Source organism: Callorhinus ursinus, unplaced genomic scaffold (assembly GCF_003265705.2).
Source record: "Callorhinus ursinus isolate GAN/ISIS: 27379988/994484 unplaced genomic scaffold, GSC_fseal_2.0 scaffold55, whole genome shotgun sequence".
Taxonomy (NCBI): Eukaryota; Metazoa; Chordata; class Mammalia; order Carnivora; family Otariidae; genus Callorhinus; species Callorhinus ursinus.
The window spans coordinates 1,681,970-1,708,380 of record NW_027397117.1 but is presented as its reverse complement, the minus strand read 5'-3'; the positions used below and the strand labels follow the sequence as shown (position 1 = coordinate 1,708,380).

The 26,411-nt window shown below is 47.2% G+C and overlaps 1 protein-coding gene and 1 non-coding gene across 4 annotated transcripts in view; one reads left to right on the top strand and one right to left on the bottom strand.

Annotated features, from left to right (window-relative positions):
• Positions 1-26,411, bottom strand: part of CUX1 (cut like homeobox 1) — a 349,697-nt gene that overhangs the window by 122,916 nt on the left and 200,370 nt on the right. For all 3 annotated transcript variants that reach the window (XM_073884183.1, XM_025864557.2, XM_025864556.2), the window contains exons 5-8: positions 18,969-19,106; positions 14,986-15,109; positions 12,129-12,205; positions 10,439-10,505 (exon numbers count right to left, since the gene is read on the bottom strand). In XM_073884183.1, the coding sequence (XP_073740284.1) occupies positions 10,439-10,505; positions 12,129-12,205; positions 14,986-15,109; positions 18,969-19,106 (406 nt within the window). The remainder of the gene's footprint in view (positions 1-10,438; positions 10,506-12,128; positions 12,206-14,985; positions 15,110-18,968; positions 19,107-26,411) is intronic.
• LOC112817591 (U6 spliceosomal RNA) lies at positions 24,376-24,477 on the top strand. The gene has a single exon (XR_003206426.1). It is a non-coding gene; the product is annotated as a U6 spliceosomal RNA (small nuclear RNA).

Here is a 26,411-nt window from a genome sequence, read left to right as displayed (position 1 = left end):
GCCTACACACAGAATCGACCACTTGACGTAAGTGGTGCTTTTTCCACGATCAATGACAAATTCTGGATTTCTAACCACGCTTGGGCTTCCCACAGAAAAAAATGGGAGTGTCCAGTGACCTTTCTATTCGGTAAATCCTAGAAATTGTACTGCTGTCTTAATGGGTAGAAAAAAGTGTAGAAGCGCATCCAAGTGGGAACAGGCCAACTTTGAAAAGATAAATGAAAAGGTACAAATGTACGCTATTCAATAAAATTTCGCGAATCTGCTACTTTTGCACTCCAGGCTACGTTGAGAACATCCAAACACTATAGGATTAAAAAAATTTTTTTCCCTTCCGACTACTTTAGGTTTACCTTTAGGGAAATGAGGGGGCGCACGTGCGGTCATCTGGGGGTTAATTCTCACTGATGCTGGGTGCCCCGAGTCTTTGCTTGCTCATCAGGGCATTAAATCTGAAAGCTCAGGAGAGCAATGCAGCCGGGCTACAAGAGTAAGGCTATAAAGTTCTGCATTAAAAATTCATATTGCAGGCTCGCCTCGGAACTCGGCTCTGGCTGAAAGGAGAGCTGGCGGGGAAATATGAGACACCCCACTGTCTTTCTGGCAATTGGAGACATTCCTCAACAAACAGCACCTCAGGAAGGGAATGAAAGGCCAAACAAGCCGTGAAGGAAATCAATGAGTTCAATTATCTAGCTCGCTCTCGCTTTCCTATAGGAAACTTTTCATTCTTAAGGCTGGTTCCAAAAAGTTTTTTTTTTTTTTTTTTAAACGATATCCCAGAATAAGAGCCCCAGACATCCTTGCTGGTGCCCAGATGTTTGGCACCTCTCTTAATGTGTTTTACAACAGCCCAGAGAGCCCCAAATTCTCCAAGCCACACGGGGTGAGACCTCTCCTGGAGTCTGAGACTTGCCTTGACGTGCGGCCAGAGGGGACCACACGTGGGACACCCTACTCGCGTGTCAGGACCTGGGCCTGCACACATGTGGCATGCAGACTCCAGCAGCGTTACTCAGTGGTTATGAACCTCCAGAGGTTAGGGCATTAACAGCTCTGCAATGGTAGGCGCTTGGAGCTTTCTGCTCCCCGCATTAGCAGCACCCAAGTGGTAAATGGTCATGATTTCTAATTCTGAGCCCTTAGGACGAAGACTCCCACAGCTGCAGCGCGCTGACGTGGAAGAGGCCCGGCGGCACAGATATCCCGAATTTCACAAGATCAACATGGGAGAGGGTAAGGGGTGGCCGGAGCCCCGTTCACTGAGGGTTCGAGTGTGGATACTACGCCAGGCGCTTTATGGGAGCATTCCTTCATTTCGCTGTTGAAGACGCTAAGGCCTGAGGACAGAAACTGGGTGCTCTGCCCAAGGTTGCTCCTCTTACTGAGTCAGGAATCAAGCCTCGTAGTGGCCCTGCTCACACTGTCCCCCATGTCCTGGGCTAGTGCCTTCCATGGAGGCCACTCCACAAGCAGGATGTGCAGGCCCTGCTGGCGGGATCGGAGATTCAGCTTCTGGGAAGCAACTGGGGGATCAAGTTAAGAGGCCAAATAGGGGGCAGGCTCTTCAATGATGCCCGCTGCCATCCAGTCCGGTCCCATCCTTTTACTAACGAGGACACGGCTACTGCTAAGGGAGGGGACTTTGTGAGGCCCCACCGGTGACAGAACTGGGGCTGGACCCAGGGTCTCCTGACTCTAGGCCTAGCACCGCCCACCATCCCCTGACCAGAGGAGGCTGTGATGTCTATCACCGTCACAAAACAGTAGTCTGGTAGGGAGGCCAGAGCTGCTGGGGCCCTTGGAACATTCTGGGGGTCCAGACTCTCCCAGTCTGATGATGCCATAGGGAAGCCAGCTAAAAACGCCACAGCCACTGCTGGAATAGAGGCACAGAAAGCCAGCAAGCAGGAAGCTTTCTAGTTTTAACCTGCGAGGCAATGACAGCAGTGTAGAGTCAGGCTCCTGAACGACAGGGAAGCTAATGAGTGACCATCCCACAGCACGCCTATTTGATGGAATACTGGGCAGCACGCATTAGGTTTCTAAAGGATAAGTTAATGACATGAGAGAACTATTTACATGTCAAGTAAAAAACAAAAACAAACAAAACCAAGCAAACAAACCAAACCAACAGCCTAGAAATGAAAACTTCACATCCATCTGATGCCATCTATAAAAGACAACAGAAATAAAGCACCGTCTAGAAAAGAGACTGGAAGGAATATGCCAGAATGTTAACAACGGTTATCTCTGCGTCGTGAGATAATGAGTGATGACCTATTTTCTAAAACTGTTTAGAATTTTCTAAATTTGGTATAATACACATGGAGGACTTCTGTAATTAAAAATACTAAGCATCATATAAAAGGAATTGATCTTCATTGATTCGGGGGATATGCCATGGGAAGGACAGTCTCACGTCTGCCAGCCCTCCTGCTTCTCTTCCAAAGGGCCCTGGACCGGTCAGTGCACATTCGATCACATTCTCCTCTGCCACCTGGGAAGCGCAGGAGATGCGCCACATCATGGTGACCGGTGTGGCCCCAGGCCTCAGCAGTAGCAAGGGACTCCTGTGGTGAGCTAGAAACGCATGGCTCTTGGAGGAATTTCTCTGGGGGAGGGAGGTGGTGTGCAGGTTCCAGGCAGGGGCTCCATAAGCCTTCCTTCCTAAAGTACTTCAAAGGTTCAGATGGCTCCCGCTTTCCTTTTAGAAGTCATCAGCTTCCTTCGGTTGTCCTTCTGGAGGGTAAACAATGTCACCAGTCAAGGTCCAGGCCGTGCACTACTGAGACCTCATCCACCTGTTGTCAAGGCAAAGGCTCACACTGATTTATGAGGTCAACCGAAGTCTTGCCCTCTGTGATGTACCCACGACCGTGCGGACATGCACACGGTATACAGACAGGATGAGCCCTCCTCAGAGGCAGTTCAGCTGATGTTTGTCAACACCATACGGGTTGCAGGAACACTCCCGGTACTTGCTCCATCCCCAGTCCTGGATGTAGGCAGCGAGGGATATGATGCCCATCCTACAGGTCGTTAGATGCACCGGGATGGCTGTTTTCACCATCGGTCTCTTTATGTTTCCTTGAGCTTCAAACTGTGAGCTCCGCAAGTTTTAACTTTATAGCGAAATCAGGGAAACCTCAAGGGTCTCTAAAAACACACAAATTTTATAAAAGCGTGCCAATCCCCAGTGACAGTCGAGGAATAATGCTTTTCTCTACAATACCCTCTCCAAGGATGCTGGAAGAAGAGGATTACTCTCTCTCTATCCATAAGCATGTTTGTACACCCCACCCAGCATTGCCATAGGCACACGTGTACATGGGTGTTTCAGGGTTCAGAGCGGAGTATGCGAGCCTGTGTGCAGATCGCATCTGCAACCTCCCCGCCTCTTTCATTCTGCAGTCCCCGCGCTTGACACAATGCCTGACATTTTAACACAGGCCTTTAGTGAGCGTAGCTCAAAGTGGGAGGCGTAGACATTGCTGGTTCTTGCTGATGCTAGGTAATGTCCAGACACACCTGGAGTCCACGGAACAGGTGAAGGACCCTTGGCACTCAGAGGAAATTGTACGTGGACTTGAAAAGATGAAGCCACCCCTTTCTTCCCGCACAGTGCCCTGGGCTGGGAAGAGTTCAGATCAGTGCCCTGGGCTGTACCGCTTGCTAAGAGATGCTGTTGTTGCTACAGAGGCCAAGGAAAGCCCTTCGGGGCTCACCCAGGCATCGCATTTTAGGGTGTGAAATGAAATGCTTGTACAGGGATGGAAAATCCTGGGAATTCTATAAAATGCACAGTTGTACCCTTCGGGAGATAAAGCTACAGAGGGGGAAAGAAGAAAAGCCCCCAAAACGTCCTCGGTTGGTCCCTGCAAGCATGATCTGGTTGCCTCTAAGGCTGAAGGGACAGTAGGTTCTTTATTCAAGCCCATCCCCTCGAAACCATAAAAGTGGCTGCCTCTCTATTTTTAGGGAAATTAATCTAACCAGGATAATTACAGCAACTCGTACTGGAAATTGATGACTCATCAAAAAGACAGGAAATAGCAAATGTTCCATTCTTAAAGGTACAGCCGAGAGACTCCATTCCAGGAGACCAAAGCCAGTGTTTTCAAGTTCAACCAGGAGATGCGCATCCGTCCAATCGGATTATCAAAATAGGTATGTGATTCTCGGGCCCCGTTGCCTGGGCTCTACCGAGCCCCGTTCCCTAAGTCTTTCACATGCAAGTGTAAAAAAATAAATAAATACAGGAGCAACCAGTCTGCAAGGGCTAATGGGGGGGGGGGGATGCGGGAAGAGCGAAGGCTTGAGAGTCTTCACGGAAACCTCTTATTACCTGGTTGGCCCTCACACAGGTGACACTTCTCTCTTTAAGGAGGCAGCATCAGAATGGGACTTTACGGGCCACCACGGCCGGATGTGACAGGCGCTGGATTTTGGGGCCATGCCAGAAACCTCTGTGAACTCGTCCCCAGCGATCCATATGCGTGGAAGGTGTCTACCCCACCTCCATTCACCTGCTTACGGTCTGCACGTCCCACCTGGGCATCGTGTCTCCAGCTGCTGGTTTCCTCATGTTGTCGGATTGCCTTTCAGGGCCTGCACGCCCCACTGCTGGGCATTCCCTACCTCCACGATGCGGGGTACATACAGGCTCCCCTCAACTATTTCCACAAAGCTCTAAGCCAGGCTCACTTGGTAAAGATGGCTGTCTCAGAGCGCACTGCATTTTGTGAGAAAGTACTGGTTCCATACACGCTCTAAAGAAAATACTCTAAAATTAACCCAAGTGAAGTTCTCATAAATGTCCTTTTTGTAATATACGATGTAAGTCACTATATATACAATGTAGTGCTTTTTAAGAAGTACACAGGAAAAAGACTAGAACGCGAGTAACCTTAAGAAATATGAATTTTTCTGGCAGGAAAGGCTTGGGAGGTGCAAATTCTCCTACGACTACCATTAGCTATAAAACACAGAACATTTCAGTGCAATTCCGTATTTTTTTATCGGAGGCTCAGAGACACAGGCCACAAGCGAAGAGGAATGGAATAAGCGGACTGTATGTGTTATAGCTGAAGCTCTTTTTGCCACCAGGATTCTGGGGACAGAGCAAAGAGGGGGCCGCAGACAGGAGCAGAAATGGGAATTCCTGCACTTTCGCCTAGGATGCTAGTCTGGGAGGGCAACACTCCCCTCCTGCGGTATGCGGCGCCGACCCAGCCGCGAGCCCAGGCGAACAGCTGCGGAAGGCGAGGGCCAGGCCTCTCTCTCCGGGGCCAGATGCCGCGTGCCCAAAAGAAGCCTGTCCACCTCCACGGGCATCCTGGGGACTGTTTAACTATTAAAATCCACACCACTCTGCTTGGCTAGACTCTCCAGGTTAAAGTCATTCGGGGTGCTAACTCTCCATTGGTTAACACAAGTGGGAAGATGGGGACACAGGGTGACCCTCTGAGAAAGGAGGTACCTTTTTGACGAAAAAAAAAAGAAAAAGAAGAAAAGGTGGGGGAAAAAAAGCAGAGAACTAATTCATTTATTTAACCCAGAAACGGTTATAATCTGCAACCCTGCAATCCTCTTACACAACTGTTTTGGCAAGCCCCCCTATGTTCCAACAAATATTAAACTGTGCTTGCCATTTGTCTAAGGAATCTTGCATTAATAAACATGAAGAAGAACACTTTTACCTCCCACTCTCAATGACGGGACAAAACAAAGACCAGCTGTATTCATCAATGGGTCCTTGTTCTGCACATAAAGGCTAATTACATTTTACTTCAAGCCTACACATGGAAAACTTTACTGCTGCCATCCCCGACAAGTCAGCCTGCGCTGTCCCAGCTGACGCGGGGTGGTGACTGCTCACAATACATCGGGCTCTCGGGACAGCCCTGGTGCCTTCGACCTGCGGCCTGCTTTCCCAAATGGGGGTGACACTGCCCCGTGACAGAGAGGCGAGGGCAATGTGGGCTCTTGGAATCCCATGGGAGATGCTGCAATTCAAGTCCATCTTCCCCGAGGTCTGCTCATTTCAGAAACGCACACCAGGCCCCACTGCGAGCTTGTCGGGTGGAGCTTGTGTTTGCTGATCACGGAAGAGGGAACGGGTTATTAGGGACCGTGCTAGGGGCTGTCCGCATGCCCTCCCTGACTTTGCACAACCCTGGCTGTGCGCATCCGTCGTCGGGGAAGGCAAGTGGGAATGGTGGTCAGTGAGCGCCCACAAGGCCACACGGAAGAGTTGTGGACCCTTCCCCCGAGCCACTTGTGGGTCAGCCTTCTCCAAAGCTCACGCTACACTGTGCCACCCCATCCCCTTCTTGCGTTTTCTGTCGATGAGGATTTAAGAATTCCCTACTCTCTGAGAGAGAAAAGAAACGGTTTAGGAATGTTTTAAGGCCATTTGTGAAAAGGTTTGCCCCTGGTGGGCTCATATTCGTATGTATTAACGAGAAGACGTCTAGTCTAATAAGATACATGTAGGGTGGGCCTGAGGCAGATGGCAGAGTGACAAACCTTTCCCATAAAATAAAAGGAGAGAGGGATGTGAGGGAGAGTCTCCAGATACATGCAGTCTCCCAGACTGACGGACTCCCTGCAAAGCTACAAGAAAGTAGTGACTACTGACTCAGTCCATTCTCCACATTTTTGGTGGATTACTTACTCTGGGAAGCATGTACAGTAAGGGTTTGGCCCTAGGCTGCCTTTTGTTAGCAGTCAGTCCGTTTCCGACTTGGGAAATGCCCGACCCCTGTGGGGTCCTGAGTCTGCCACCCTCCCCCCACCCGGCCCCACATACACTGCGCCCACCTTGCCCCATCCCTACGTTCAGCACATCTGGCTGGCCCCCCTGTGTTCTCACATACTGTACTCCTTTGCCTCCAGCAGCCCCTCACCTGAACTTATCTTTCAACCGCAAACCACATGTCACCCCCTTTAGGAAGGCTTCCCTGATTACCCTTTCCTTTTGCTCCAGCTGGGTGCGCCTCCCCTGGAGGCTGTCCACTGGCTGCTGCTGAGTTTGGCCACGGGAGTCCTGGCAGCGGGAAGAAGGGAGGGTAAGGTCAGGGGTTGCTCTTCGTCCCAAAGGCCACAGGTCCTCGCAAGCCTTGGTGTGGTACAGCCCCGCCAGTCCTGGTTCAAGCTGCCACATTCCCTCTGTGCTTTCCCTGCCGCCTGCCCCTAGCTGGAGTGTGCTGTCATGTGGACCCCCTGACAGCACGGAGGTTGTGCTAGCTAACGTCACAGCAGTGATCACCCTAGATTCCAATGGATTGTCTCCCTGAGCCTTCTGTCTCTGGATTTCCAGAGCCCAGCAAAGGGCTAGGCTCAGAGGAGTCCTCTAGGAATGTCTACTGTGCTGGTGAGCGAATCTGTTACATCTGAATCGTGTCCCTCATGAGTTAGGCTTGTTTTCCCCACGAATGCACACATGGGCCACACCGAAGCAATGCCCTGCTCTGATCCCAGGAGGTGATGCACCCTGAGCGCCCATGGCCCCGAAAGCAGTCTGTGGCAATAGCCACAGTCCCGAAGCAGAACATTCTGTTAGAATAAGCAACTCTCATACTTTTTGATTCTATTTTCCACTTACTGGAGTTTAGTGAACATGAGCAAGTAATGCATGGATTTTCATTTATTTGGATTTTAGGGAGAAAAAATCTTTTTGGTCTTAAGACATGCTGATACGATGAGAAACCATCCAGAAAAATTTCTGAGCCCACACCAGTAACCGCTGTTGCTCATCAGATGCCAGTAGGGTTGGAGTCTAGGAGAGGTCTAGGGCCTCTGGGGCTTCCCTGGGTGACCTTGCTGGTTCAGGGGACCCAAGATTTAATGTTCTTACCTGTAACATGACAGAGCCGGCTGCTTAGGAACAGCCCAGGAGTCAATGCATCTATAGACAGTAACTAGAAAAATACTTAAGACTGAAAATCATCCCTGTCATCTTAAGGGAGCAGGATCACCTGGCAGCAGGGCCCTGACAGGTGACTGAGCTGTCATTCCCCAGCGTGAGCCTGGCCTCTAGCAAGGTCAGAGAGGGTAGGGACAGAGGATGGGAGACCCTCTCTGGGCTGTCTCCCGGTCAGTCCCCGGCCACCACATTCCCCACCCAGCGGGGATGGAAACCTGTGAGCGGGGAACATTTATGCCCTTTCTAGATGGCTCTTCTCTGCTCAGTCGCTTCCCCAACACCTAAAACAAACCAATTAAATGGACACAAATTTTCTACGTGGCTCCTTCAGAAGCCCAATAAGGAAATGATGAGTCTAAACCAGGGACCAGTACTTAGCTGTCATGTGACAAGTGGCATTACCTGCTGTCATTTCTGAATGGTTTCGGTAGATGCTCTGTCATCAGGCTGTTTCTTTTCCTCAAGTAGATGCATGTCTGAGTCTAAAAGCACCTCCCCAGCATGCCCCGGGAGGACATGGCAGGAGATGCCGGCTTCTGGAAGCCGAGCCTTTTATAACACTCTCAGAGCAGTGGCTTTCAAAATAATTTTTCATTGAGACCCACCGGAAGAACTGCATTTTACATTGCGACCCAATAACTATACATTTATATTTTTAGATTTATACACATAATGAACACAAAAGTGTCACAAAACAATATCTGACTTTACTATGTGCCATGGGCCACGATACTGTCTACTCCATTCTGTTATTTTGTTTTCTATTGTATTTTATTGTTCAACCAGCCAGTCGCTACTCACTACACTGATTGCGCCCCTGTGACACCCAGTTTGAGAAACACTGGCTTAGAGGGGCTTAGACACGGATTGCACAACTTTTGAAGTGAGTAACAAAGCAAGCTTTGGTTAATTATAGAAACACAAGATGTATCTATGTCTTCTAGAAAGAGGTGTGGTTTAAAAAAATAAAATAATGAACACTAGTGAAAAAAAAAAACAAAGGGAATTTACCAAGAAAGACAACGACTATTCGTCTTAGTAAAGTCCAGGCAGAAATAATAGAAAAATAAAGGTGGCGGGTTGGCAGAATAGGGGGGGCCAGACAAGGACACCAAGGAGTATGAGGGTGACAGCAGTTGGTATGGTTCCTGCTGAGCTTCCATCTGAGGGGTGAGTGGGGGGGGGCGAGTGCCATCCCATCGATGCTGGTGCCCCGGGCCAGAGGAGTTAATACCAGAGCCTCCACGTTTCAGAGGGCAATCTTAACAGTTAAACACCTCAGAGCCCGCTCCTTCTACCCCACCTGAAGATACACTTCAGCACGCCGACACAAGAAGGTAGAATGACCTGGCAACTTCCACCGGGATTCGATATGCCAACAGGTCAGCCAGAGTTGCTGAGACCGAGGAGGGTATTTTCGTCTTTGCGCCGAAGTTCTGTGCTCATGATCAAAATTGGCTCCGCCCGCCAGGCCTGGCTAGCTCTCAAGGTCTCTAGCTACTCAACGATGCAGAGCAAAGGTCAAGAGCCCACCGAGGTGGGCCCTGGGAGCAACAGGCCCAGCAGCAACGTCAAAGGCCAAGGGCGAGTGTGATGGGACAGAGGGATGCCCGGCGTAGAGCGGGAGCCCTGGAGGAGGTGGTGCTCTTCAGAGCCCCCCCCACCCCCCGCCGAGCACTGAAGCCCATGCAGGCTCTATGGGGGCATGGCAGGAGCCCCACCTCACTGGTACAGAGCAGCCTGGGGGACATGGGCTTCTGCCGGAGACCGGGGGAGCCTCCCAGGACAGGAGGAGGTGGCTCAACCTCTCATCTGGCGGTTCTGCCTGTCTGGGCTTCAGCAGAGGAGACTGGGGCTAGGGACAATCTCTGCTGCTTTTTCATGTTTCTTGATTTCTGTCAATACTGTTCGTTCCTTCCTTCCGGGTGTTCTGCATGGAGGATGGGCTAGCAACGGCTGTACCTGTGCTACCCCAGATCACTGATTTCCTTCTGACAAGAGCCTTGGGTGACATGCCCGCCGTAACACGCGTGCTCCCTATGCGTATGTGTCCGCACACGGACGCCTAGTGTTCTAAGGTGTGACGTGAGTAAATACTTCTGTGTGGGAGCCAAGGACGCAGACACAGGAAAAGGTGATGTGATTTGCACAGACCCAGCTACCCGAAACATCCCAAGAGTCACCTCTTCTATAAGATGCCCTGTTTCCAAACTTTCTTAGAAAAAGGCACATGGTGATGAGGCTTCACAATAATTAAGGACACAAGTTCCAGTGTTCTAGGGCCACCAGAGCTTACTGTCACATCGTGGGTATGACACAAGCAGTGCACGGGGATGACAGTTTTCCTCACAGCAGCTCTGAGGCTGAGCGCCTCCTGAATCCTGTCCCGCTTTGTGAAAGCCAACAGACAGGACGGCAAGGCAGGGGGACTCTTCTCTGGATTAGCAAAATCGGGGGATACCTGACCGAAAGCATGCAGATGGAGGGAGCCGGGCAGAGACTTACTTGGCAGTAATTTCTTCATCATATTTGGTTTTCAGGTCAAATAATTCTGTTCGAGTTTTTTCCAGGGCTGAAAAGCAGAGGACATAAAACCTTAATATAAGATACCGGTCATTCACATTAAATTAAAAAGGAAAAAGTAGGGGGGCCTGGTTGGCTCAGTTGGTTAAGCATTTGACTCTTGATTTCGGCTCAGATCATGATCTCAGGGTCGTGAGATTTGAGCCCCGTGTCGGGCTCTGCGCTGAGCATGGAGCCTGCTTGAGATCTTCTTCTCTCTTCCCCTGTCCCTCCCCCATCTTTAAAAAAAAAAAAAAAAGGAAAAAGGAAAAAGTGTACAAGCAATATATTCACATCCAAGGAGTCAAAGATGACAAAAATACACAGAATGGGGCCAAAAATCCCCTTTCATTTCCACCTCATCTTATCCACGCACCTCCTTGGAGATAACTCTTGTTACTGGTTCAGTGTGCAGATTTCCTGCTTTTATACATATTTGATTACTTAAAAAATAGTTCCATACATTAACTGTGTGTATATATATATTTTTGTTTTGTTTTGTTTTTTTCTTGGCCTCGCACAGATAGGATGATACACATATATTCTGAGACTTGCTCTTTTCCTTTAGCAGAACAGCCTGGAAAGCGCTCCATGTCAGGACACAGGCAGGAACAATTAGCTCTTGCACGAAGCTTGCCAAATGCTGGGCACCTGAGGACCCACAGAAGCCAAGGTCCGGGGGTAAGGAGCTGAGACGCTCCAGACAGACAAACGCCACCTAGCTGGCTCCCCTGACAGGCCAACTTACATCCCCATCAATTCTAGGAGTGGGACTATTTTCCTATACTCTCACCAACACCGGATATTATCAATTAAAAAAATTCTTTTGACAGTCTGGCAGGCAAAACAATCTTTCCCTGATTTAATTAGCATCCTCTTGCCTGTTACGAATTGTTAATGTTTTTTCATGTGTGTAGTGGCCATGTGCATCTCCTCTGCAGACTGCCTGTTTGTGTCTTTAGCCCCTCATTCTACTGGACTGTTTATCTCTTTTTACTGATCTCTTAGTGATTTTTAGGCGGTTTCTAGAGTTTGGGGGTCTTATTCACGTGTTTGGAACTGTGCTGCGATTATGTTCTCATACTCTGTCCTTCTGATGCCTTCCCCCCCACGTTTAAATTAAGTATATGACGCAGTTTCCCTTTCAGGGAAAAAAAAAAGGAGAAAGAAGAAGAAAAAAGCATAAAGAAATGACAAAAACTGTAGCACAACCTTTTTGGGCGTCTTAAATTGTAAAGGTCTGCTATTACTATGCTTAACTTCATTTAGGGTAGAAATAAGTGTTGTGGTTTTTTTTTCCCCCCATTATTGTTCCAAATGAAATGTCAGTTCTTGACAGCTTGGCGATTTAGATGTGTTTGTTGGAAAAGAGCAGAAAGAAAGGATGGCATGTGGAAGGGATGGAAAAGGAATTCAGATCCTCCCTCCTCGACGTGAACAACTCAGTGTGGGTGATAATGAAGTCAAGGTGGAGAGGCTGGGGGGCTCTGAGGAGCGTGGGCTCCTTCACTCCTCCAGGGTGCCCGGTACGGGGAGGGGGGAGGGTGTGGTGGGGGGGACCAGGGGGGCGGCCCAAAGCCCCCCCACTTTGGTCTTCCCCGAATGGGCTTGACTAGGATGAAGACCATCACACCTGTCTGCAGACTTTGAACTTTGTGCTCCGCTTCCTCCAGCTTTGAGGTGGTGGACATGTGTGTCTCCTGCAGCTTTCTGAAAAGGAAGAGAATAAAGCCAACTGGTCATCTTGTTTCCCAATGTGAACGTCTCGTGCGCTTTGGAGCTCGGCGGCCAATGATCTTTGCAGCAACCCACACATCTGGCAACAGGCACACAATTTGGCTACTGCTGGTGGGGCCCTGAGCACCATGTGCCCGCTCCCCGATCTTTAACACCCCGAGACTCTTGTACCCACGTGTGACACTATGTGGGGCGCGCATCCTGAGGGACCTGATGTGTGCTAATGGATGCAGCCAGTTATCTTAAATGTAACTTGTTCCTCACATGCCAGATATTAAAAACAAAAAACAAAAAAACAAAAAACCATCATCACGCACTCATTGTTTTCTGAAGTTACCCAAGAAGAATGACACATTTACATTTTGCTGACACAATGAGGAATTTGTTGGCATAAAGGATGTGCTAATAGATGTGACAGGTGGCTCCAGGTCTGGTATAATGGGATGTAAATGTGACTGTAATACCTAATGGGCGATGCTCAACGTGTGAACCCAGTGTCCCCAGATTCACATTTCCCCTGATCTTCAAACGAATTCCCTGGTCAATAAATAGCATTCCTCCCTCCTCATCTGCAGAAAATTTCTAAAAATAAGTTCATTATTTTTACATCATATGAACAGAACACATGCTCTCAGACTAAAAAACTTGGGAGTACAGAAAAGTAGAAATTACACTGTTTAAAAAAAAAAAAAATCACCCAAATTTCCATCCCCTAAGGAGAAGGACTGCTCACGTTTTCACATATTCCAATTATAAAACTATTACAGGTTCCGAGTTAAAAAAACAAACAAACAAACCCACCAGCACAACTATTCTATAAACTCACATGTAATATATGAGCGTGTAATATACACTCCTTGACCCTTTTAGTGTGAAAGGGATCCTAGCACACACACGCCGGCCTGCTTTTTCACTTCGTTCCTTACTTTGGAAGCGTTCTATACCAGTATACACAGCTCCTCCCCATTCTTATTAAATAATTAACGTAACCAGCCTCTGTGGACACTTAGATTGTTTATCGCCTCTTTCCACTAAACAATTCTGCAGTGATCATTATGCAGACATTGTTGCATTATTCTGACAGTGAATCTGTTGGATGAAGTTCTAGCAGAGGAATTAGAACGGTCAAAGAGTACGTGCAATTTTTTGTTACTGTTGTTCTGATAGATATTGAGAAACTTCCCAACAACAACAAAAACCTCACTAATTTAAACTCTTGCCAACAATATGCGAGTGTTTGTCTTCCTGTGCCAACACTGGATAAAATTAAACTAAATTTTCCTGCTGAGTAAAGCTGAGCATTTGTTTCACTTTGTACGAACTGTCTGCGTACCTCCTTCGTCCACTTATAGCGCTCATTTTTTTCCCTATTAATTTGTAAGGACCCTTATGCGGTGGGAAAATGTCTTCCTAGTTTTTTGATGCTTTTACAATGTTTATTGTTATTTATTTTTAAACGATCAGTTTTCAATTATGATTAGAAATACCTACTCTAAAATTATTAAAAACAAAATACTTGCCTAAGTTTTCTTCCAGTATGTACACGATTGAATTATTAATGTTGAAACCCTAGATCCCTTTCAATTTCTTGGTGTAAAGAACGAGATGAAAAAAAAATCTAGCTTTATCCTTCATCCCAAGTGGTCAGTCTGATATTTGCATCTTTAAATATAATTAATTCTTTTACCTAGTTTGGAAAGCCAATTTAATAATATCAAATTCCCAGATGAATTTACTTCCACAATTTTCTAATGCATGACTGCTCTGTGCAGCTGTAATCACATGGTATGTAATTCTGTATCATGCATTTTTCACTCCCTGTCATGCTGGATATATCGCTGGTCTCATTTCAAATTCTACACTGCTATTATTTTAATGGCTGTGTAATGTTCCAGTTGGGGATGGCCCAGCTTTATCTACGCATTTCTCTCTGGCCGGGCATTTTGACTGCTTTTATCCCATCCCTTCACCCTAATATCAGTAACATGGTGAGAAACTACTTTTGGGCATACAGTGGTCTCCCAGGAGGCACGCTGGGGCTGGGTCAAGAGTCTGCTCAGCTTTCAGAGCCCTGACTCTATGGGGCTCCCTTCTTTCCTGGGGGGCAGCACCTGGCCCTGCTCTCCCAGGCCGCGTGGGACTGGCCTTGGTCCTGCAGCGAGGACTCTGGGAGGCTACATGTGACCACCAGGGGAGGCCAGAGCTGGAGTGGTGGGCTGGGCTCTGGTCCCACCTCTGGGTGGCTAGCCGGCAGAGCATGGGCAGGTCCCAAATCTGAAGCCCGGTTTCTCTATCTGTAACAGATTTTATTGATATCAGGGGCTTGATATATGGAGCGTGGTGAGGTACAGAAAAGAGGCCAAAAACAACAAAAAAAATCCAAAAAACAAAAAAACCAAGATTTGTATGTGATGTTAAATATCCACCTTCATTTCAGAAGGTGGCAGGGGTTCGACCAACATGCATCCAGGGCATCCCCAGAGAGGGCACATGGCCATGCCCTGTCACCTCAGCTCACGTCAGCACATGCCAAGCATACACGCTTTGTGCTCAACCCCTGGATCCACTCTGGTCCCCTTGACCACCTGACGCCATCCCCCCACGGGTAAAGACCCATGCACGGCACTCAAGGTAATCTCTCAGGTGACAGAGTAAGGGACGCCTTTATTTTTCAAACAAAATTTTGCTGAGAGCCCCGCAGAGCGTGGTTTACAACCCGGGCTGGCCTCGTGCGGCCCCCAACAGACACTCACCTCTCCTTTTCTGCAAAATCATTTTGTAACTTTTGTTCCTTTTCGAGAGCTATAGTCTCTGCTTGGTTCTTCAGAGTCTGTTCATATTCTCGGATTTTTTCTTTAAGTGCTTTTATCGTAACCTCTGCAGAAAGGGAAACACGGGCGTGAGAGGCCTAGCACGATTCCACGCGGCTTTTGTAACCTGGTAGGATTGCTGTGTTTTAAACTTGAGCTCCTCAACCCTGACACAAAATCAATGGTTACGAGTCCCTTCGGAGACCTTTTACTCCCTAAATGTTAAATTGAACTTTAAACATTTAGGCTGCGGAAGATCAATGGATTGTGCTGGGAAGAAGAGCTATGGTTTCTTCAATACAACTTAAAAAAAAAGTGTGTGTGTTTGTGTGTGGGGGGAATCAGTGGTCACACAGAATATCATCTTATTGATAAGCTTTAAACTGGTCCTCTACTGAGAGAAGATGAATCGTATTTTTGTGCGGTTTAAGTACTTTTGCACAAAGAAAACAGTTCATAATCGTGTGCGTGTTTTGGAAGAAGGGATCTTGGCCAAAGTCAGGTGAGTCTACAGACGTCCCCGGCCCTGGGCTGTGGTTCCCTGGTTTCACAAACGATGGAGTGCACAGTGTGCTAAGTGGACACGGTGCACATCTCCTCTCCTGCAAGGGACACACCCTGGAGCTTGGGTGCCAAACACCCACCACCCACCCAGGATGGAGTCCAAAGGATGGGGGCTGTGTGCACAGAGCAGGTGGTACAGGGCCTGGGGAAGACACATCTGAGGGAGAGTGAGTGCCAGGGGTGTGGGCAGAAGTGCTGGGTGATGGAGGAGTCTTGTGGGGCTCAGTGCTCAGGACAGGGCCCCATGGGGGATAGGGTCCCACCAGCACCAAGTGCATGTTTTAGAGCCCTCACTTTAATGACCCCAAACGGGAATGCCAAAGCAGATATAATGAGCAGGGCAGGGTCCTGACTCAGACCCGCGGGTGGCTCGAGGGCAGGACTATTCCTCCTGCTCCCTACCATAGACACCCCCACATCACCCTCTGTGCTGGACATTCCCTGGCAGGGCACTGCGGTCGCAGCTCCAGGGACAGTAGAGCTCTTGGGGAGCCGACCTGCTATGCGTGGATCCGTCTCGTAAAAGGCCCGGCCGAGAAAGGGCCAAGGCACGAATGAATGGAGGAGGCGAGGCAGGTTGACCGGGGCTTGTGACAATGGGGCTGAGGCTCACGGGACAACACTGGCTGCCAGGTCTTTGCCCAAGTAAGAGCTTGCACTGGGGCCCTCGTTCCTTCAGGCTGTAACCCGCTTCCACTTTTACTCCCCCAACTGCACAGATGTGCTGGGCAGTTAGTACCTGCATGGCTTAGTGGATAAAAGCTAAAGGCTCTTTCGTTAAGAGAAGAAACTGGCCCTTTTCATTAAGTGGAACCCAAAGGGTTCTCCTTAGAGGGAGAGAGAGGAAATTAAAACCAATGACCCTGTCAGGGAATCTGAAAGGAGAAAGGGGGTCCTTCTGCTTTTGGGGCTCGCTGTTTGGGGCCTGAAAGAAATGCTCTGTGGGCCTCATGGCTAGTGATGCACGTCACTGTCGAGCAACGGTGATAGGGCCAAAGTTGTCCACTTCCCAAGTGGATGCCATGACAGGTCAACTCTGAAAACACATGCACACTCTTTTAAGTCAATGGTCTATATGACTGTGTCCACATCTAGCATTTCTGCCTCTCACAATTGGTGGGAAATATCTGTACCACCTGTGGACCTCAGTGCTCCTCCCAGTGGGGTTTCCAGTGTGACACAGCTATGCTCCTCCCAGGGGAGTTTGGGGCACCAGCTGGGGGCTCCCGCTCCATCTGACGAGGTCTCTTTGCCATCCCCACCCCGCCTGGGCTGCTTGCTGGCCCACCGAGACTAAAGCCAGGGGCTGGCTTGTCCTGGAGCCTCTGGTCCTCCTCTGGCAGGCAGGCCTGGGGCTGGGACACTCTCCCGGGTGTGTCCCAGCTGGAACCCCTCCATGTGAGCCCATGAGGAGGAAGAATGGTCCCAGAGAGGACCGCAGCGCTGTGCTCTAATTAGCTGCGCCAGAGTGCCAATGTGCTCAGCTTCAAATGGCAGGGAAAGTTCCAGCACTTGATAAAGAGAGGCCCTTCCTGCTCTAACTTTTCATCCATCTACGCTACGGCTGTGATGATAAACACACGTGACGCACACCCCACCTTTCCAAATCAAAACCACCGTATACTGGGAAGAAAAGAGAGGAAATCGCCATTTTTCTGTAATTTGGGAAAAATCTGTAAGATATCAATAAATAAAGGGGGGGGTGGGAATTTCTAGAAAAAACAGCCGTGTGCACTAAGAGCCTCTGATATGTACTGAGTGTTGGGAAAAGAGGTAAAGGTTTCCCCAGCATCTCATGTAAGCCCACCACAATCCTAAGTGGTTACTATGTGAAGCCCTCCACCCAGGAAAAGGAGGATTTTCGCAAACTGAGGTCCCTCGATCACCTGTTTAAGGTCTCAGAGCTAAAGAGTGGCGCCGAAGGGTCTCAAAGCAGGTCTGTCCACCTCTGAAGCCTTAAGTCATGGGACTATGGTATTTCACTGAAAAAAGCCCATGAGATGGGGCCTTTGGGGAGGACATCCCACACTCAGTTACAGTTCCTCACTGTGCAACTAGCCACAAGGGTGCTGACTGAGCCAGGCAGGGGAGGGAGGCCACGGAGAGCCCTGGGCTCACCAGCACATCCTCCAACAAAAAGATCAATCCATAAAAAAACACAAAGAGTAGGTCTTGCAAAATGAGATATCAGAAGTCATGGGAGGGAAAAAAGCAGCCCCCTCCTTTTGCGTAGTGCTGCAAGGAACCCAGATGTGCGCGTTTCCAGGTTCTCTCTCACCCAGAGAGGGTGTGTGTGTGTGGGGGGGGGCAGGCAGCCCCTTCTCTCACCTGGATCCCAGCCTGCTATGTCCAACGCCTCACTCTGAAGCAGGACCACGCTGACCCCGATGCACCCCAAAGGCTCACCACTCCCTGTGGAGCCAGAGCGAGGTGGCAATTCCTCCGGTTCTGTGCTCCGCCCCCCGCCCCGGGGAGGGAGGAAGGGGGATTCTCAGGGCTGCCTCCCGAAGCCTGTCTCCAATGGTCTCAAAGCCAAAGGACACTTTAAAGATCTAAGTGATTCTGTATCCAGCGCTCAGAGCGGATTAAAGAGAGTCCTCCAAAGTCACCCAAGAGGTCGGCCTCTGGCTCCCAGCTACTTCCTCGCCCACACTCCCAAATTGAAACACACAGGTAAAGTTTTACGTGGAGTTGGCAGAATGACCCACAGCTGCTGCGACATGGGGCCGCCCTCCGTCCCCGCGACAGGGAAGCCCACGGGCTCCTGGACACGGTGACCACATGTGGATTTGAGGTGCTTTGGAGATCCCTTTGTTCTTCCCTGACAGGAAGAGCCGGGCAACGTTTGCCCTCCCGGCCCCGGTCGCCAGCTGGGCAGCCCCACTGGTTCTCTTTCATTAAATTCGGAAGGACGAGGGGACGCGGACCAGCGGCCATTACTAAAGGACTTACTGGCCGTGGCCCTTTGATCACGAGCTGGCTCTGACAGGTGTCACCTGCAGGCAACACATCAGCCTTTTAAAAGGCGGATCCCATCACATGATGGTCCAGGAAGAAGGTGAAAGAATCCTGGTTGGTCCCGTCACAGGGCAATAAATATTGCCTGGTGGACTTTGTTGTTACTGTGTTGTTGTTACTGTGCTGAGGAGAAGTCTGGCTTCCAAACGGCTAGGCGTTATTACTATGATTATCTCTCTTTAACGATTCTGATTTGGGCCCCACCCTGACTTCGTGACGTGGAGTACAGTTAGAGCTAGTCCCAACAGCGTGGGGAAGGCAATTAGAGGCAGAGGAAAAAAAAAAAGAAAAGAAAGAAAGCAAAGACAAGACAAAGCAAAGCACAGAACGGATCTGCCACCAACCTTGATTTTTCACTTCGGCAAATTCCTTGTTGTACTCTTCCAGAGTTTCCCTAAGCTTCTGGTTCTCTGTTTCAATGTCGTGCAGACGCTGCACTTTGAGCTGGAGCTGCTGCCCAAGGTCCAGAGCAGGCACGGGATCTACGGGAGAGGAAAACGCCTGTCACCCTACTCTGGCCATGGACCGGCCACGTTCATGGCCACGCGGAGGCTCGGAGCGGGCCATCTGCGGTGCCCAGGAGGTCAGCCACCCGCGGGCTCCCCTGTGCATGCCCCCGCTTGCCAGAAGCCAGGGTACCTGTGGCCTCCCTGCCCCCCACAGAGCCCCGGGCCCCACGGCTGGCTGGCTGGGGATGCTTCTCTGCGGCCTACAAAGGATGTGTATGCAGACGCACCCTCCAGGGTCACAGCCTATGGACGCGCGCGGCCCAGGAGTGGCCACGGGCGCACTGGGATTTGCCCACTGCTCTGGCATGGTGTGACACTCAAAGGATTTCTCGGTCCTCGATCAGACTGACAGGAAGGGGATACGTGAGGAGGTGGCAAGGGGAGGAACCCCGGGAAAGTCCACCAGGCTTGCAGGATGGACAGTGTGTGGCAAGGTGCCATAAGCCTCGAGTTTCCAGTAATTCTTAGGAAGCTGGAAATAACACCTGATCCTCTGACAGCGTCTCACCATCAGACACACTCTGACGGACGTTTTCTCTGAGCTTCCCCGCAATCCTAGGAAGGGGATGTGACGGTGTGTCGCGTTCCTGTCACACAAGTGGAGAATAAAGCTCGGGGGAGCACAGTGACTTGCCCAAGGTTTCCCGGCTACTTAGCGGGCCTGCCAGCTGGGGGGGCCAAGACACCCCGGATTATAGTACCGACGGCAGGAGACCGCACCTGGTCACGTGGGGTCCTGTGGCCAACTCGGTGTACCAACTGCAATCAGGCTGACTTACACAAAACTGGATTTTAACCTCAAATTTGAGACTGCAGACACAGAATTTGCAATACTGACTCTTGGCCTTTGACTTTACCGCTAATTCAGCGTGAAATGGAGAGATGTTAGATGCTCTCCGGGCGTCGATCTGCTCTTTATTTTTCCTTCTGCCGCCTGAAAGGCACTTCTGGTCCACCTGCTGGGCACCGGTGGAGCGCCTCCCCTAGAATTCTCGGGCCCCGTCGGAGTGGAATACCCCGGTCTGCTGGGCTTAGAAGAGATTACTGAAGATATTTCTGGTATGGACGCCAGCCTCACTTGTGAGGTGGCTGCAGAGATTTAGTCTCTGCTTGAGGAATGCTAAACACCAAGCCCTGTGGATCAACAAGGGTATATATTCAAGAGCTCACTTAATTTTCAAATACCAGTGTCATTAATTTTCAGACCACCCTCGGTTCCTGGAAGCAAGGGGAGATCTCCCCTCCCTTAGTGGGCCAGGCCGCCGGGAGCCAGGAACTCTGTGAGATGCCAATGTCTCTGCAGAGTTTACAGAAAGGCAGGCACTGGGAAATGTCCAGTGCCACGGCAGACCTGCACGTGGGGCTTTAACACAACACTGCCCGTCACGTGACACCCGTGGCCAGGGGGGCATTTATCCTGGGTGTATACAGTTTATGACTACATCGTTTTCTCATTTGTGGCTTTTCATTATTATTTTCATCAGCATTAAAATATTTACATTAAATTAGATTTCAAAAGCTATTTTGGGGAGACGGTTCCTTGTAACTAGGGGTAGTGATAACACCAGAGGCTGAATTCCTCCAAACGTTCCAGGTGCAGGGTTTTTGTCCTGTTTTTTTTTCATTCCACGCTTCTCCTTCCTACCTCCCCACCTCCAACCCCCACCTTTTTCACCCTTCTCCCTGTGGTCTCACGCTGGGCAACTGGCCTGAAGGACACAAACAGGATGCCCAGGGCCCCCTTCATCTAGAACTCCCATCTGAACTTGACACCAAGGTCAGGGAAGGATTGAGGAGAAGGAGAACCGCCGTACTTGGATACAATTCTATTAACGTTTGCGCACGTAGGCTTTCTGGCACAACTGCCCGTACAAATTATATTTTTACAGAGCTAAGCTAGTGTCCTGCCCTCTCCATCCCGAAAATTTCTGTCGACAACTTTTCTAGTCCATTCCTTTTAAAAGGCCAGGACCCACTGTGTCTGCTTCGAATAAAAAATAGCTTCTCTCATTTGATTCAGCCAGGAACTCAGTGACATATAAAAAATAACATGCACATTATCAAGTGAATGGGAACTAGACCTTTAGACAAAATTTCAAAGCATTACATTGTAAATGAAAATTCTGGCAATCTCATAATTATTCATTAGGCATGTATATTTAATTTAACACTATTAAAGGTTAATGCCTAAGTAGCAAAACTGGTCACAGAATAAAGAATGAATGTTCAAACATCTCTATGCATTAAACTTCAAACTTTACTGCAGTACAGTTGAATGACTAGATGCCTACAGCATTTGAATATTGTTTTGGATTATGTAAAAGGCATTGCTAAAGTACCTCTTAGGCTTAATTTTTATTACTTGTATTAAAGGAACAGCTAATTACCACATGACAATATAATGACTCTAGCATGTTTGGGCTGGAGACCAAAACAATGAATCTCGGCATGCCAAACCCCAACCTGTATGTTAATCCAGGGGAAATCATGGCTTTTTGTCTCGTTAATGATTCCCGATGCCATTAAACCCCACACAAGTATTGTTGGGTCTCACTCTGAACGTCACAAGCCTCTGACCTCAATTAGGGAACTGTCTGGGGGAGGCCAGGGGACACACCCATGAGAGGGACAGGAACACACGAAATCCTGCAAAACCGTCTGCACTGCCTCTTCCAATTCAATGGGCTCTATCGTCGGTTCCAACCACCCAACATGACAAACTTCCAAAGTGTTTTACAATCATCTTGATAGTTAATTCCTAAAATGCTCTTTGAGGCATTACATAGCTCATTATGCAACACAGGACCCAGAACATAATTACAACGAACAACAACAATACCATCACCTATATTTATCCAGCACCTTCTCTGATGTACATGTAACATGACCTCATTAATCCCAGCCGTCACAGTCAGAGGTCGGGGGAAGGGCCGCTAGCATCCCACCCAGGGACAGTGGGGAGGGGGAGGGCAGAAGTCGGAGGCAAACAGACACACACAATTCTAATTAAGATTTCTGCTTCCTGAACCAGCAGCCAACTAAATTATAATGTCTCTTCAAGTACTAATTTAACAAGTATTTCCTACGCATCTCTCTGCTCCGGGCAAGGCCTGGGTGAGGCGCTGGAATGGACATGCAGCAGAATCAGCTGGGACCAGCCTCACAGTAGAGACACATCAAGTTCACAAATGACCAAAGGGAAAGCAAGGAGGGCGACACTGAAGATGAGATGAGCGGAAGAGCACACCTGGATGGAGACAACTGGCAAAGGTAAACTCTACTAGGTTCTTGTGGGGGGGGGGCATGGCGGTGAAAAGACAAAATCATTGCTCTCAAAGGCTTGACATTCTACTGAAATGAAGGAAACTGAAAAAAAAAAAAAAAAAAAAGCAAATCTAAACAAAACAAAATACTTTCAAGTATTGCCAAACAGCAGTAAGAGAGGAAACAGGGTGTGGGAACAGGGAATGGGTCCTGGAGGCAGATGGACAGGGAGGGCCTCTTGGCAGAGGGAAGAGCAGTGCAAAGGCCCAGAGGCAGGTATGAATGTGGCATATCTGAGGCACAGAGAAAAGCCAGCAAGGCCGCAGCAGTGAAGGGAAGAGAGCCGCAAGGGACACATCGTCAGTGAGGCCTGTGCTTATGGAGCTAAAGGAGAACACGAACAAAGTTAAGGTGAGAAGTAGAAGACATAAAGAAGAATCAAACTGAATTCTGGATCTGCAAATGCCACATCCGAGGTGCCCTGCCGTGTGGTAAGTACCGTGTCAGTCTCATAAAAATACAATGTCTGAATCAAGTTTGTATTCAGCTCGACTCTTGACAGGAAAACCCACCAGAGGAGAGGACTCTTGAAAGGTGAGCTGCAGGGCCACAAGAAGAAAACTGCAGTACTCAGAACCAAAAAAAGGTCTGCTGGTTTAGTGGCAAAGTATTTCAGAGTTTTACGCTTCAAGACAAGTTACGCAATTTTCTTTTGAAAAGTTAAATGTTTCAAATTAGCTGCCCTGTTCTCTGATGGCAGATGGCTATCAGTAATATGCTGCCTGGCAGACATTTTTGAAAAAATAAATACACGGGCTACATCTTTGAAGCAGACTTGATATTTTAATACTTAGTGGGGAAAAAAACACTTCTTGAAAGAAACTCATGCTATAGTGACAGCATTTTAAAAGTAGTATTTGGAAACATTCCCATCATCATCTAAACTTATGGGCAAAGACAACGTCCTCTACAAAAATGTCTCAACTGCTAAAAACTACTGCAAAAATGCAAAGAAACAGGATAATCAGGGGAGTGGGGGGAGATAAGTTAATAAAGACAGAACTAGAAATGACAAGAGATAATGGGATTAGTTGGCAAAGACAAAAACAGCTATTATAAGCCTGCTCAAAGATTTAAAGAAAAATATGAACACAATAAGGAGAGAAATGGAAGATACAAAGAAGAATCAGATGGAATTCTAGAGCCTGAAATACAGTGTCTGAAATGAAAGAAAAAAAATTCCCTAGACTGACTTAACACCAGATTAGACACTGCAAAAGAAAAAAGATCAGTGAATTCAAAGACACAATCATAGCAAGTGTCTGAACAGTAAAAATGTTACTAAAACCTCAGCAACCTGTGGAATGGTACCGGGCGATCTAACATACCTGTCCTGGAGAGGGGCAAAGGGCATATTTGAAGAAACAGTGGTGAAATATTCCAAATTTGGTAAAGGTTACAAACCTAAAACTCTAAGAAACTCAACAAACTACAAACAGGATAAACATGGAACACCAATAAACCCCATCAAATTGCTGAAAAGAAGAATAAAAAGGCATTCTTAAAAGCCAAAGAAAAGAAGGCTCATTCTGTACAGGGGAAGAAAAATAAGACTAACTAGAGACCTCCTGTCGGAAACAAAGCAGGCCAGTCCTAAGAGAGAAAAAACAAAACCCCAAATCGCCAACATGCAGTTTTATACCCAACAAAACTATCTTTCAAAAAATGAGGTTGAGTTGTTTTTTTTTTTCCCTTCAGATGAATGAAAACTGGCAGAATTCAGTCAGCATACCTACACCATAAGAGATGTTAAAGGAAATGTTATAGACTGAAGGAAAATGTGCCAGATAGAAACCTGGATGTGTATGAAAGAATAAATAACACTGGAAATGGTAAATGTATGGGTAAAAATAAAATACTATTTTTCTCATTTTAATTTCCTTAAAAGATCACTGACTATTTAAAAGCAAAAATAATAGTGCTTGCTTCAGCAGCACATATACTAAAACTGGACCAGTATAGGGATAGCATGGCTGTGCACAAGGATGACATGCAAATTTGTGAAGCAGTCCATATTTTCTAAGGTGAAAGAAAAAAGCAAAAATAGTAACAATGTATTGTAGGGTCATAGCATATCTAGGAATAAACAAATAATGATACACAAAGGACTGGAAGGAGAAAAAAATAAGTGTATTGGAAGATTCTTACATTGTATGTGAAGTAGTATGATATTATTTGAAGGTATAGTGTAATAAATTAAAGATGCTGACTGTAAACCCTAAGTAATCGCTGAAAAAATAAGACAAAGTGTTACAGCTAATAAGATGATTGGGGAAGTAAAATAAGATCATAAAAAAATAATCAAATGAAGCAGGAAAAAAAACAAAAACAAGCAGCACAAGTAGAAAACAAACAGTAAGATGGAAGACTTAAACCCAACCTTATCTATAATTACATTAAATGTAAAAGATCTAACATTCCACTTAAAAAGAAGATTGTCAGACTGGATAATAAAGGAAGGCATAGCTGTTTACAAGAAATGCAACTTAAATATAATAACAAAAAATAGGTTAATAGTAAAAGGATAGAAAAAGATATAACATGAAAACATAATCAAAAGAAAGCTCAAGTGCCTAAATTAAAATCAGACAAAGGAAACCTTAGGATATGAAATATTATTAGGGATAAAGAAAATAACTGTATAAACTTAAAAGAACCAAATCATTGAGGTGCCTGGGTAGCTCTGTCAGTTAAGTGCCTGCCTTTGGCTCAGGTCGTGATCTCAGGGTCCTGGGATCAAGCTCTGCATGAGACCCCGCACTCAGCGGGGAGTCTGCTTCTTGCTCTCCTTCCCTTTGCCCCTGCTCCCACTTGTGCTGTCTCTGACTCTCAAATAAATAAACAAAATCTTAAAAAAAAAGAACTGAATCACTGACAAACTATAACAATACTAAAGATATATATAACCCCCCAAAAGTTTCAAAAAACATCAATCAAAAACTGAAAGAACTGAAAGGGGGAAAAAATCCACAATAATAAAGATCTCAAAACTGTTTTCACTAACAGGAAACTAAATATAAAATGGACACAAAAAACCTGAACAACACTGTCAACCAACTTGACCTGATTGTCATTTATAGAACACTTCACTGAACAACTACAGAATATGCATTCTCTTCAAGTGCACACAGACCCTCATTAGGATAGAACATATACTAGACCATAAAACAAGTCCTGATAAATTTAAAGGAACAGAAATCATACGATGCATTTCCTGCAACCACAACGGAATAAATTAATGACATAACTCCTCTACCCCTACTTTAAGAAACTTGGGGGAAAAAAAAGAGTGAATAAAACCCAAAGTAATATGTTAGTAAATAATAAGAACAGAGAGTAATAAAACTTAAACCAGAGGGGGGGAAAAGAGAAAAAGGCAAGCAAAAGCTGGTTCTTAAAAAAATAATCATTAAAATTGACAAGACTCTAGCCAGAATGATCAAGGAGAAAAAAAAGAATTCACAAATTCTAAGATCGGGAATGATAAAGGAAGTATCACTACACATCCTACAGATATTTGGAAAGATAACAAAATATTATGAACAACATTATGCCAATACACAAAAATTTACATGAAATGGATCATTCCTTGAAAAACTACCAAAACTGACCCAAGAAGAAATAAAAAATCTTGATAGTCTTATAAACGTTAAAGAAGTTAAATTTATAGTGAAAAATTTCGCACCAAAGAAAACCTCAAGCCCAGATGGCTTCACTGGTGAACTAGGGAAGTTTTAGAGAAGAATAATACCTATCTTATACCAAAATAGATATGGTGTAATATAATATTGATATTATAGATATCTTACACCAAATCTTTCAGCAAATAAAGAGGCAGCACTTCTCAACTCATTTTATAAGACCAGCACTATATTGATACCAAAACTCAATAAAGATACTAAAAGGGGGAAAGAAACACCAAACAAGCAAAAAACCACTGTCCTATATTCCTTA